Consider the following 13356-nt stretch of genomic DNA (forward strand, 5'->3'; position numbering starts at 1 on the left):
GCAGCGTTTTTGGTATTCTACAGGCGATGTTCAGGCTAGCACTCGTCCCACGACACCCAATAAGCAGCCCAGACTTGTATTTTCCCATTTGCACGCGGGGAGTGTCGAATGCTAACAGTGTGCGAGCAGACTCCTGGTCACAAACTACAGAGCGAATTTGTGTAGTCGGTTCCCCGTGCCGGGAGCAAATTAACTTTTATGCAAAGGTTTTGGATTTCAATAGGTTCTTTACGCCTAGAAACGAAATAAAACGTCTCAAAAGAGAACTGCATTTGGTCCCGACACAGAAACCTGCTTCCTCTTTACCCGTGGTGCTCGCGCCCCATGCCCGAAACGCCTTACAGATCGTTCTGTGCCCCGTTCAAGAAGAAGGCACACTTCCACTTAGCCCAACTCGTCTCAGGTGCGTCGTTTGTACCTTTGCTCGGCTTGGGAGCGATTTGGTGTCTCGCATTTATGAAAAGGCACTGCGTAAGTCATCCAAATCCTCGTCATCGTCGTCACTTTTCGGTTCGAATGGCGTCGGGAATTTTTCTTTCGATGGGGCAGCAGAGCTGCTCAGGGCTGATGCTGACGCTGGAAGGGCGTTTTCACCCTCCTCGTCTCCTGTAGTTCGTGAGCCTATGGGATCATCCCTACACAGAGCAGATCGACTTGTCCCTCTCCCATTAGCAGCCCTCACGTGACCACTTCTCTCCGCTGTGTCATAGTCGTCTGACTGGACGACGCCAAAAACGTCTTTAGCACCGCATGGACTCTGGCTGTTGCTGCTGCGCCCGATGGCCACTGGCTCGTATCCCTGCGGATGGTGGGTCCCAGGCCGCTTCTGATGAGCAAACCCCACTTGCATCGATTCGTCTTCATCTTCATCTCGCGTCAAAGAGAAACTCGTGGTTTCGTCTGCCTCTCGCCAGCCGCTAACCGACTCTCCTCCGCCGCGTTGCTCCTCTGCAGCCGGCGGCTGCCAGAGACGGAGATCCTGAGCCGGCGGAAGTCGCCACACCTGCATTGGGCAAAACTCCCACAACGTCAGAAGCGGGTGAAGGAAACGGTTTTCAGCAACACGAGTTGGGTAATCCTAGCCTGTCCCACATACATTTTCCTATCATGTCCCGGCACTGTTGCCCACGAGACAGACGACATACTCACACATACAAACCTTGTTTTTCCTTTCCTGGTTATCCACGGAACGTGGCACTCCTGGAATTTGGAGCCGCCATCCATCTAACCTTTCCCGCCGTACACAAGAACTCCGCGATGACGGCTATGCTGGCTTCCCCAGTTACGCCCTGCTCTCACCTTGGTGTTGCCACTATCTCCTCCGGAAATGATAATGTCACTCCGGTCTGTGAGCAGCAGCTGATGAACCTGAGACCGGAAGGAAACAAAAGAAATCCCACTCGTTGAGGTCCCGATTCACTGGCTGGCGCAGGAGCGAGGCCACGCAGCGTCACGTTTGTAAAAAGCTTGCGCACAAACGGTCGAGTTCCCAACTCAGCAGCTGCGCACTCCGTGGCAGCATCCAAGTGAGCCTGTCCATTTCCACATGGACGCATGCAACACGGGAAGCGTGTGTTTTCTCCATGTGGGAAGCGCCACGTAGAAAGTCAAATACGCTCCGCGAGGCATGGGTCAGGGAACGTCTGCCGACCAGCTGGGAGAAGAGGTCGCATCAAGGATCCGGTGAAACCTACGCTGGGTTCTCTTCTTTCGAGTTTTAACCGTTCACAGAAACACTGCGTTAGAGGGGCCAAGCATATTTTTGAGAACGGAACACGCAAGCAGAGATCGGGGAAAAGCCAGGACGGTAGAAAGTCGCGCACTCACCCCTCCGCCGTGTCCTTCCCATACGCAGAGAGGTTGGCCGCTTTCAATTGACCACCACGCGATCGCCGGCTGCACACCCAATGGAAACGAAGGGAGGGGCAACAACAGCCGATGGGTCTGAAATGCGTCGCGTGTTGTGTTGGGTTTCCTTTTCTGTTTCCACACATGCATTCTCACGTCATTTATTTCTCCTGGTTCGGCTCTGTTTCTGCTCTCCAGACATGTCACTTCGATTGCAGCGCTGACTAAACATCCTCGCCTGGCGCCATTCGTTGCTGCTGCTGTGTGGGGTGACTCTTTCGTTTTCCGCTTTTCTCCGTTTTTCTCTCTTCGGGATTCGATCTCGTCATACATCGTAGCCGACGAGGAGCCGTTTCTCGGTTGGGTCGTAGACCATGGAGAGTACTGGGGACGGGTTCTCCTTTAGCGTCAGCACGGCGACTTTCGAGAACTTCTGTTCGGTACGCCTCTGCTCCACGCTTATCACCGACACGTACTCTCCATGGCCGAGGAACATGTACCTGGGAAGCCGAAAAAACGAGCAAAGAACTCGTGTCTTACGTCAATGCGAGGGACAAACAGCAGTCGGTTTGTGCGCAACGCATTCCTCTTGCCGCCTGCATGCCCCGCCACGCCGCACTGATGGGAAGACAGAAACAGACAAAAAGTCTGTCTGTGTTGATACTGGAAATTGCTCACTCTCCTTTTTGTGCGTGTGACAGTGACGCAAGGCCTTACATTTCCTTCTTCCACTTACTGTTTATCGACAATAAGCGTCTCCACTGGATAGACCGGGTGGACTGTAAGGCCTTGAATGAACGAGGGGGGATTGCTTTTTACTGCAAATACAAGAACTTGGCCCCCCGACGTCCCTGCACAAACGTGAGAGATTGAAGCAAAGCGTGCCCAATGTGCACCTTCAGATACAAGCCTGATCAGCCTGCAGTGAAGACACGTTTGCCCACCAAACCACGCAAGCCGCGTCTCTGCAAATTATCGCGGAAACCGACTGCGCTCTGCCCCGAAAGACTCAAACATGGTGACTTCCTTTTCGGGATGAAAACGGGAAGACACAGCTCTCGAAAGGCCACTGACCTAGATACACTGTGTCGGTCTCGTCGTCAAAGTGCCCGACGGTCAGGTGCGCTCCCGCTCCCAGCCGCCGCGTCAGTCGCCCGCCTGAGAGCATCTGATGTGTGGCGACTGCAAAGAGGACCGAGGCACATGCACGCAGCAAGCAGGGCATGTAGGCTTCAACAACTTTGCGGGAGCGAACGACGGGCTGCTGTCAACCCGGACACGGAGGCGATTTCAGACGCCCAAAAACACGAATATGCAACAAAAGCCGCGAGAAGCAAACGGATTCGCTGCGAAAACACTGTCCCCCGGATCCGCACGCCGCTCGTTCCAGGCCGCACAACGCCGCGGGGCCGGGGGGACACCATGGACGGCACAGCGGCGTATCAACTAGGGTAGGCAGTTTGTTGGCTGTCGGTCGGATTCCCTCAGAGTCACCGGAGAAAAAAGCAGCCTCAGGTTCTTGCCATGCTGTAAAAGCTGTCCTGTCCTCACACGCGCAGCTAACTGGCAAAGACACCGAAGCGTGGACGCATCATCGGGGCCCGCTTACTGTCGATGACGCGAATCGCGCCGTCGAAGCCGAGAGACAGAAGCCGCTTCTGCTTCGATTTTCCTTGAGCCAGGTGCATGACAGCTGCCGTGTGGAGATCGAGGTCTTTGATCTAGAAAGTCAAGCAAACAGGAAAAGAAGTACTTTAGGCGAATCGACCTCGGACGTCTCCACAGTCAACCGCACAGCCTGAGAGTCGAAGGAACGACAGCTCGGCAGAGGAAAACCAAAACTTTGCAGGCTGGCGAACACGGACACACTCTTCTTTCCTCACCTTCTCTAGTTTCAACTCGTCAGTGTCCAAGACGTACACCGAAACTTTGCCGTCTGCAGAGATATGCGCACGCAGTGGAGCGGAGAGAGTCCTACAAGCGGTAGATTCAGGTTCACCCTGTCTTCCCCGTGAAGTCACGCGCGGGCAGCGATACGGTCGGCCCGTACGCTCGGAGTTAATAAACGAGTGCATGCATTTTGGATATGTGACATGTCTAAGGTGTTAAAAAGGCTGTATCGTCTCGTGGCAGCGTTCGGCCGCTTCGTCTCTCGTTGAGGAGCGACAGTCCCGGGCCGACCACCCACCTCCCGCCGTCATAGCAAATTCTCGAGCCTAGCGTGTCAAGCCCTCTGCTAAGCACACTGAACCTCTCGTGGAATCAGCTGTTTTTAGCTTCTCACCATCTTGTCCGACGAAGAGTTGATTGCTCGGCTCATCGTAAAACATGCAACGAACCTAAAAACGAACATTCCTCGCACAGAGAGCTTAGTTACGCGCTACAGCGGCAAAACGAGGGCAGCCGCTCCTCCTATCCCGTCGCGAAGACATCGATCCGCAGATCGACACAAACAAGCGTTCCTGCCCGACACGCATCACGGATTGAATAGGTCCACCTGTTGTTTGCATGCACGAAATCGCTGAAAAGGAGGCATTTCCATGGAGCCGGTCACCCCTCGCAGCCCTCGAGGTGTACAGGGCACAAAAGTCAGTCCTGCGTTCGGCGCCCTCTCTCGTATGTCGGTCCAAGCAGAAGAGCAGCGTGCATTGCGTCCGCCGCTTGATCGCACTCTATTTCTCATGAAAGAAACCGGGGCTGAGGACAGATTCAACACGGAAGGTTGCGCGACGTCGCACGGTAGATGAGGTTGTGAAAGGCTCGCAGAGACAATCCTTCTCGCTCTAAGCTTCTTTTCCGCGCATCTAGAAGAGGTGCTGGATGTAGGGCAAGTCTAGGGCGCTTAAATTGCCCCTCGTGTCGCCAGCAAAAAAGAGTCTCGGTGGACGTGACTGGAGAACAAGCTTCGACAACGCGTTCGTGGTCCCCAGGTGACAAACCAGCAAAAGTGCGGAAGCGCGAAAGAACATCAAGGACGCCTTGAGCAGTCAAGACGGAAAGGCGTCTTTCCGAAACCCTCACCTTCGGTTGGGTCTTGATGGACTGCATGAGGGATGGAGAGTCCATGTTGGAATCTGCAAGGGGAGACATGTCAAGCAAATTTGGGAGGCGTGTAGAGTGAACCGTCCAGAGACAGATTGGTACCGACTCAGATCTCACTGCAACAAAATGCACTGAGCAAATTAACGAGATGGTGACTCCTCCGTTTTTTCTCGCATCAGGCTACTTCCTGGCAGCAGGCCGGCTGCCTGATTTTCTCCCGGGCGTGGTCCCCCCACGCTCAGAAACACCCTCTCCAAGAAACCGTCTGAAAAAGCCTTCAAAGGCCACAAAATCCATTCCTTCTGCAGCGTGTAATCGTCGATGCCTTAGCGAAGCAGGCGTACCAACGGCCCAGACGTTGATCATGCCGAACTCGTCCGGTTCCACGAGACTCCAGAGACGTCCGAGACGGGATAACCCTGTTTTATCCTGACGCGAGAGATGGCACCGCACAGATGGGAGGTTTTGTTCTTCAGGTTGGAGCGGAGCGGCGCAAGACCGAATCCGACAGTTTATGGGAAACTCCGAGAAAACGCAGGGCGGGTGGAAAAGGAATCGACGGCGCGCTCGCCACAGGCTGCCTCGACATCAGACTAGCTGGACGGCACTCGCGATGCGCTTCCCAAACAGAAGACACCTACTTCATGCCCAACGATGACGACCCTGCTCGAGCGTGAATAGACAAGCGAAGAGACGGCGAAGCGCTGTGCACCGGTGGTGCACACGCACCACGGGCGCAACGGCGGAACGTTCAGACTGGCCTGGAGAGATCAAGGGAGGGAGAGACACGAGAAGAAGGGGTGCACGAGACGGTCCGGTCTTTGCAGATCTCTGCATGAATATTCCAAGGGGGAAGTGCGTTGCCAAATAAGGCCAAGAGCAACCCCCGTGGAGTGATGAAACTGCCAAGGCGCCAGGAAAACTGCGGCCACGAACCAGGACCGGGCAGGCGCGTGCTACCCGCAAAAAAGCCCAGCGAAACGTCGTCCAGTGGAAGCGGTAAACGGTTGATTCCCTCTACTATCTCTTCCACACAGCTGGCCGTGGTGAAGGACGCCCCACCCTCGCCACCTTCGCAATCGTAACGCAACGCAGACACGAGACTCCAAGAGAACAAACCTGTTCACTGAAAAGAAGGAAATCGAGCAAAGCCGGAGCCGTCCGCGTGTCCGGTCTCCGCAGAAGTTCCTGCCGAGCAACGAAACAGTTCCAGGTCGCATGCGGTTCTTCAGAAAGCAACGCGCCAGGACAAATGTGAGGTTCCAAAGAAAATATGGTGTGAATCAACCCCCTGGAACTCGGCAGCGTAGGAAGCAATGCGGCTCAGGATGACCACAGATTGCTCGGCACGCGAGAAGGGTGCACAGGCCTTCCCTCGTGAGGAATCGCGGGGGGAGGAACAACGACACGGATGCATACATACACAAACACAAAAGCCTGAAGAGACAGAGAAACTCGTGTCTGAGAATGATCAGGACTCTAAGGCTGAGCTTACACGGAAGGTGTGTCGAAGAGCCCTCAAGGGAGAGACTCTTCAATTGACCGGGACGCGTTCTTTCCCTCCGGAAAAGTCGCTACACGCCGAGGTGAGGGAAACGAAGAAGAGAGCCAGCCAATCGTGATACACTTTTTAGATCCACGTACCAGGAGAAAATACTGCAGCCTGTGTCGTCGATCCGCCAACAGCCGGGGATCGTACGGGGCTCCGGCGAGTGTCTTGCCTGGCAGAGGCGGCAGCGCACAGTAGCCACTGCAGCAGAGAAAAGCACAGCGGCGTCGCACCCTCGCAAAGTCTTGGTGAGACCGACGGGGGGCGAGAACTTCGCGTCGCCGATTGAAAACCTTGGACGAGATCCGGACCTGCTGGCTTCCATACTGTTTTCTACCGGCATTCGGCGGCGCAATCCCTTCTGCGCCAAGACATGTCTCCTGCAGCCCGCGAACTGGGACACGGTTGAGGGACGAATTGTTTCCCAGAGTTTCAATCTATTAGCCCGACAGAGGGGCGGCGCACGCAGCTGAAGCGCTTCTTCTAGGTTCTTCCGCGATCGGATGTTCACTCGTGTCCTAGGAAACGAATCTACGGCTATGCTCCGCATCACGCCGTGAGTATTTTGACGCCCTTTCTAGAGTGCAACACCCGCCCGGTACCACTTGTGCGGCAACGGTTTCCGTCCCACTGCATGCTTTGGCGGCGCTTACTCTCGATCTAGGGCCCGGTACAGTTGGGCGAACTGACTGTAACGACGCCAGACTGTAGACAGACGAGATGCGACGGCACACACGCATACCAGAACTTTGCATTAGAGCTCGGGTAACGAAGGCAAACGGAGGGACTGAACCAGAATCGCACGAGCAGCCGCCTTCGTTTCTCTCCACACGGCACTCCCCGGTAGGCGAAACCTTCAGCAGACATGATGGTGTTCAGCTACAAACGGCAGACACGGGCGTTTGAGGCAAATAGGCATTTTTCTTGTTGTGGCAGGTTTTGGGGCAAGACGAACGTCCTGTCACTGCTTCACACAGGATCCCATATGGTTGAGTGCCGAGAGAGAAAAAAGGCCATTCTCTGTGAAACGCCCCTGGAAGGCGCAGTCTCTTTGTCTCGGCACAAACTCTCAGGATTTCAGACCCACACGAGGCCTGGCGCGCGTTCCCGCCGAGACGTACCATCCCACGACAGCTTGCCGTACTCTACGGCGATGGCGTAGGCCACCGGACCATTCTCCTCGGTGATTTGGTAGCTTGGCACTGCGACCTTGAGCCTCGAAATATCCATTTTTTGCCGTACGCGCAAAGGCAGTCGCCTCTTTCACACCCACGCAGTGCCCCGTTCCTTTCTCTGGAGAGGGTTCGTGACAGCTCCCTTGGACAGGCCTGGTGGTCCTCTTGACCCAGATACGATGAAACGCAACGATGCTCCTTCCCTGTCCAGAGGGAGGGATTTGACGATAGAAGACACCACGGGATTTCGCAGCAGTCGCTCTGCGGGCGGAACCTTGACACTCAAGTTGCTCCGCGCAAAAGAGTCCACTGTCGACTCGGTTCACGATCTGTCGAGATTGGGTCCTTGCCGCGGCGAATTGAAAATGCGGAGACCTCTCCTGCGAGTTGAAACAAACACCCAATGGGGCAAAATCGAGATAAGGACCAAGAAGCGCCTGACGGGCTCAGTTGGACACGCTGAAGACAGCGATTAGGCGTCGAGCGGTGATGCTTGAATGTCGATTCGATAGCCCCTGGAAAGTCGTTCCGGGATGTGGCGTCGCCAAGAAGTCGCAGGATGGAACGGCAATCAACGGCGCTAGTTCTTGTTTGGGGAACCCCGTTTTTTTAAGACACGGACATCTGAGGACGCGTTTCCGAAAATGACCCCAACGAAGACAGAAACTCTGTAGTCAAAACAACACGCTTTGTGGCATCGGATGGGAAGACGGGCGCCAGCAGATGAACTAGTGCTCAGCTGGAGGAAAACAATAGCCACAAAGTAGTCCGATAGGTCTATTTGAACGAGGGAGTTGCAAGCGCGGAGAGCCGGCACCTTGTTAGGATCTCGTGCCCTCGCCCCACTTGGAAGCACAGAAGGTTCGACAAGTACTTGAAGCCCAGCTCACAGAACTCTGCGCAAGTTCACAGTCGTCTACTCTTTCGTATGTGCTCGGTGAGACAGCCTTGTTAACCTTCTGCCCCCACGGAGACAGGGGAAAGGGAACTTTCCCGCTGGCTTACAGGACGCAGCTGAAAACGGGAAGCCTATATAGACAACTAAACGGCACGTATGGAACAATCGCGGAGACTTTTTCCTGAACAGAGACCAGAAGAGCCCGAGAAAAGCCGCTGTTCGTTCAGATTCCTTGGCAATTAGAAAGAGAACACGGACATTTGGTGTACGGCTTTCACCATAATGGACACCATCGAATTTAACTTGATAAAAACCTGCACACCGCAGCTGGCCACGAACCATCCCAACACGACATGGCCGTAGGAATTTCTGCGCAAACGATAATTCTCCCTTTTTTACCAAACAATAGCGTCGCTCGACGGAGTTCACTTTGCGCCGACCGGCACACCGAAAAAGGGGGGCTGCCGAGCGAAGAAGACCTTCGAAGAGCTGATCGACTCTCCAACGGCAACGAAAAGCTGGCCTCGTGGTTGGCGTTTTCGCTGCGCTGCCGACGGATTCTCCATCGGTTTTACCACTGATTGGTGAAGCGGGTCGGAAGATATGCTTGCCCTTTCAGCGAGTGTGTGAAAGCTAAAGTCGGAATCCTTTGTTCGTGTTTGCATGTCTTGTTTCTTGGTAGTGTCTTCGCAAACCGGCGCCTATGTCTCGGGAAAACAGATCGATTCGTGCCTGCTCCGAGAGGCGCACACTCTCTGGTGCGGAAGGCGGCAGGAAGAACGGACGATTTGCTAGCGACGCAGACGTCGCCAACATAGAGGGGGTGTGTACTGCAAGAAAGACATTAACAGGAAGAGGGTGGCTAAAAAAAGTGAGATGGCCTCAGTGTAATACTTGACGCTGGAGAGGATTGAGCGGGCGCCTGCGCTGTTCATATGAACGGAGGAACCAACCATTCGCTGGCGACCGGTGCCAGTTACGGGGCATATCACCGGTTGATTGGTATGGAGTTACCTGGGTGTGAAAGTTCCATCAAACCGAAAGCCGCTAAAGGAGGTTTGCAGTCACCGTACACCCCAGAAACTCAATTGTCCCCATGGTAGTACATATCCGAGGACGGCAGTGGCTATAGTAAGTAGATATAGAACGAAACCAGAGATCCAAGAGGCGCGTGTTTCTTGGCTTGCTTTTTCCCGGCTGGGGGGCTTCTCACTACAGTGCCCAGCCTAGAAGACGATCTGTCACCAGCAGTCCGAACCCACGTCTTTGTTTTCTCCTCTTTTTCGCGCGGCAAGAGCGTCGCGACACATGAGCCCGAACGGGGGAAGGAATGCGCGAGGGTGCCCAGCCATTTGCCAGGCGTTGTGGCCGAGTGAAACAGTGACGTGGTTGCCTCGAGGGTGACACTTTCCAAAATGGGATTTCTAGCCTTCGAGAAAAGTAATAGAAGATAAAGTAGATAGCATCGGTGCTGGAGCTTAAGTCTTTTCAGGAGTGTTCAACGTGATTGATGCCGAGGATCCGCATTCCGTCTACGCCGTGCCCTCAAAGCCTGAGTCCTCCATGTACGTCTGAATGCAGTCGCTGTTTAAAAGTGCCAAGGTTTTCAGTAACGTACGACATTCAGGTTATTCCACGTCGGTTATGCTCTAGGAGCAAAGGATTAGGATAGATGCGTTTTCAACAGTTGAGAGTTAACATGATGCTTGGTTCTCATGACGCCACGACGCTGAGTGAGTGCTAATTCACTCTTTACAGTGCTTGCGTAGGTTCAGAGGGATTCCGAGGATATACTCTCCAGCAAACGGTCCCTCACCCCCGTTTCAGCATGTCCCCAGGGCGCCGTTCATGACAAGAGGACAGTTTCTTCAATCAGGAGAGTGAGCATCGTTGGACCATACAAAGGAGTGACTCGGGTTGCATATGTGCGCATTCCCTTACCAGGACATGAGCCTCTGCGGCGCAACTCGCACACCCTTGTACGACACCACAGAGAGGCTTTCTGTCAATGCTCAGCCCCTTCGTACCCTGTGCGAGTGAAAAGGGATTTGTGTATTGATTTCTGTAGCCCCTGACTAGGCGAACACCTTGAATTACTACTACCTGCATCGCTGTCAGGGACACAAAGCCCAGTGCAGAGCGCCTCATTGCTACCGCCTACGGAACTCTGGCGCGAGGCATCCACTTCGCCTGTTAGAGTGTGGTCTTTGAACAAACTACCAGAAACAAACAGCAGTGCTGGGTAGAATACACCCCCGCACCCTGACAGCCAGGCAAAATAATTGGGGTCCTCACGATCGAATCTCCTCGAGGTGCGATTGTGCTCCTTTTTTGCCTCTAGACTGTGTTTCTCCCTTTCGTTGCCTGAATCCAGCCGAACAAGCGTCTGCTGAAATTTCGAAAAGACAGCGGAAGCCGCGGATGATTACCTTTTCCGTGGCAGGGGTTTCAAAGGCGCCGCTGGCTCATTCCTTTGGTTTCACTCTGAGAAATGCATACACTCCAAAGTGTGTAAGCAGATATGTGGAAAATGGATTTGCAAGCACTCTATCTGTTTTCTGGACCTTAGCAAGCTGGTGGAGTTGGACTAAGCATTTCCACTGTTCAGGCACGAAAATACTAGGGGGCCCGTACCGCCTACATGAGGAAATTTGGAAACTGGGCATTACCTATGCAAGACCCAGAGTTGCATAGGAGAATCATTCGACACAGAAGCATAGAGGATGTTTTTTCTCACCGAGTCTTTCAGGTTTCAGTTTCTTCCAGGACGGTGACCGCCGTGTCGAACCGTGTAGGGTCTCTCTTTGGCTCCCTGTGGCTAGACGTGGCTTAACAGGCATGTGTGTGGTGTCGTTCACGCTTAGATTGCTTTGTAAGCATCAGCAGAAAAAAGAGAGTCGTGAACCACCAATTTCGCACGCTAAGTCCAGATCAAAGAGCACAGAGCAGTACGAGATCTCACCGCTCTTCACACTCACGCCCTAAACGCCCCGCAAACAGAAAAACGCAAACGAAAGGAAGCCGCCTTCCGTAACCCAGCGACGGATGAGAGGTGGCGCGCTGTCTCCCCGTCGGCGGTTGGTTTAGTCCGATCTTACAGGCGCTCCTACCTTCGTCACACTCGCTGCCGTTTCAGAAACCAGCGGAGCTTTCTATAATTGTGGACATGGTGTCTTCCGGGTGTCGCCACGGGTCATGTTTCCCCGCCATGGCCCAGAACATACCTGCAGCCGCGCCTCTCTGACCCATTTCTTCTAAGGCGGGTTGACACTGGAAGACGTAATGATGCATGACCGCTCACGGTCTACCTTAATATTTGCAAATAGATCTCCTATGGCCGTGGTACACAAACGAATTGTGAGGAGTCAGAATCTCAGGTTCTGCTGATAATGGACTCAGGTTCACTGCAGCCTCTGGACCGCGAGAACTACCATGCACACATCGAATCTCCCTCCGTGTGGCGCTACCGGAAGCTCCCAGCCGCGGAGCACCAGAAAACTTCTGAGTTTCTGCAATTTGGGCGCCTATGGGATTGACGCGCTCGTTTCACCTTTTCCCTGACGGAGAGGATCCACATAATTTGGTTGGGATCTTTTCACCACATCTTTTCTGCGGACCGTCCGCGCGGCGTGTGCTCATCGCCGCTGCTGCGAGGACCGGCGCTGATCCCTCCAGCCGGGACTTAGTAACTCGCTAGTGTGTTCATGCGCTGGAACTTTCGTTCCATTTTTTCCCGTGTGCTTCGCATTTCTTTCACTTCGCTCCCTCCCGACCCCTCCACGTCGTTCAGCAAACCCGATCGAGTTTTCACCGTGGCGAAGGCTGCTCTTAAGGAAGTCGAAGGGCGGCGGAGTGGTGGAACCGTCCCTTTTCCGCCCACGCGCTGATACCCCCAAAACTCTCCCGTTGTAAGGAGACAAAACCTTTTCAGGCATGCAAGTCTTCGTCCTGCCTCGGTTCAACTCATATGGAGGAGCCGTATGCTCGCCGGCGCCCGTGTATGATACGCCCTCGGAGCCGCGCATGGAACGGCCTTCAGTGTCGAGCGCTGGTCCCGTCGTGTTCTGTTACGAGGCCTCTCCCTTCGACAGCTGTCTTCCGCCACATTTGCGCGAGGCCCAGATCTTCCAGGTGGGGCGTCGAGGAACCTGGACTTCCTTGGAGACTGACGAGTATCCCCGAGACGCAGCCTCCGTGTTTGTCGGCCAGCAGAGCAGCCGGCCGGTCGCTTTGCTCACTGTCCGATCAGACACACAGTCTCCGCCCACCCAGTGGAACGTTTTTCCTCCCTCGCTGAAACCGCCCACGTCTCTGAAGTCGATAGCATCCGAGGTTCTCTTCTTCGTCTGCTCTTCGGTCTCCGCTCTGACTGCAGCTGTCGTCACGGTGTCAACAACCGCCCTCTCTTCCCTCGGTGCCGGGGCAGTTTTGTTAGGGGCATGCGCAGTAGACTGTTGTTCGTCCGCCTGCGTGTCGCCTCAATGGCTGTCAGCAGAGGATACCTTTGAGAGGTATCGAACGATCCACTCTTCCGGCCCGAGTTCCCCGTATTTATCGCCTGTCTCGCCTCTCCCTCCAACTCTCCCCGACTTCTACTTACGAGAAGGACAACCGAGCGCCTTTCGGCGAGCTGTCGAGCTGGGGGCCCTCGACAGATACGGAGGATCCAGGGGCGGATCAAGGTGTCTCCCACCAGGTGTTGACAGAGGACAGTCTCCAATCAGGGAGGCGGTACCGGTCATCTACATTGAGAACTACTGGGGCAGGTCGCTTCCGAGAGGGAACACGGAGGCATAGTCGCCAGGGAGCAGCCCTGTTTCCGTTGCCTCTGTTTTCTGCTCTTT

The 13356-nt window shown here is 54.6% G+C and overlaps 1 protein-coding gene across 1 annotated transcript; it reads right to left on the reverse strand.

The window, feature by feature from the left end:
- Window positions 1-454: 454 nt before the first annotated feature.
- NCLIV_045060 (conserved hypothetical protein) lies at window positions 455-7669 on the reverse strand (the record flags this gene model as incomplete). The annotated part of the gene is made up of 15 exons (XM_003884055.1): window positions 455-1003; window positions 1300-1368; window positions 1828-1896; window positions 2180-2348; window positions 2585-2699; window positions 2923-3030; window positions 3458-3569; window positions 3732-3784; window positions 4133-4187; window positions 4870-4922; window positions 5235-5319; window positions 5532-5651; window positions 6535-6640; window positions 7093-7144; window positions 7561-7669. The coding sequence occupies 15 exons, from the start codon at window positions 7667-7669 to the stop codon at window positions 455-457; spliced, it is 1824 nt and encodes a 607-aa protein (XP_003884104.1).
- Between the last annotated feature and the right edge of the window lie 5687 nt (window positions 7670-13356).

Source organism: Neospora caninum, chromosome X (genome assembly GCF_000208865.1).
Source record: "Neospora caninum Liverpool complete genome, chromosome X".
Classification (NCBI taxonomy): domain Eukaryota; phylum Apicomplexa; class Conoidasida; order Eucoccidiorida; family Sarcocystidae; genus Neospora; species Neospora caninum.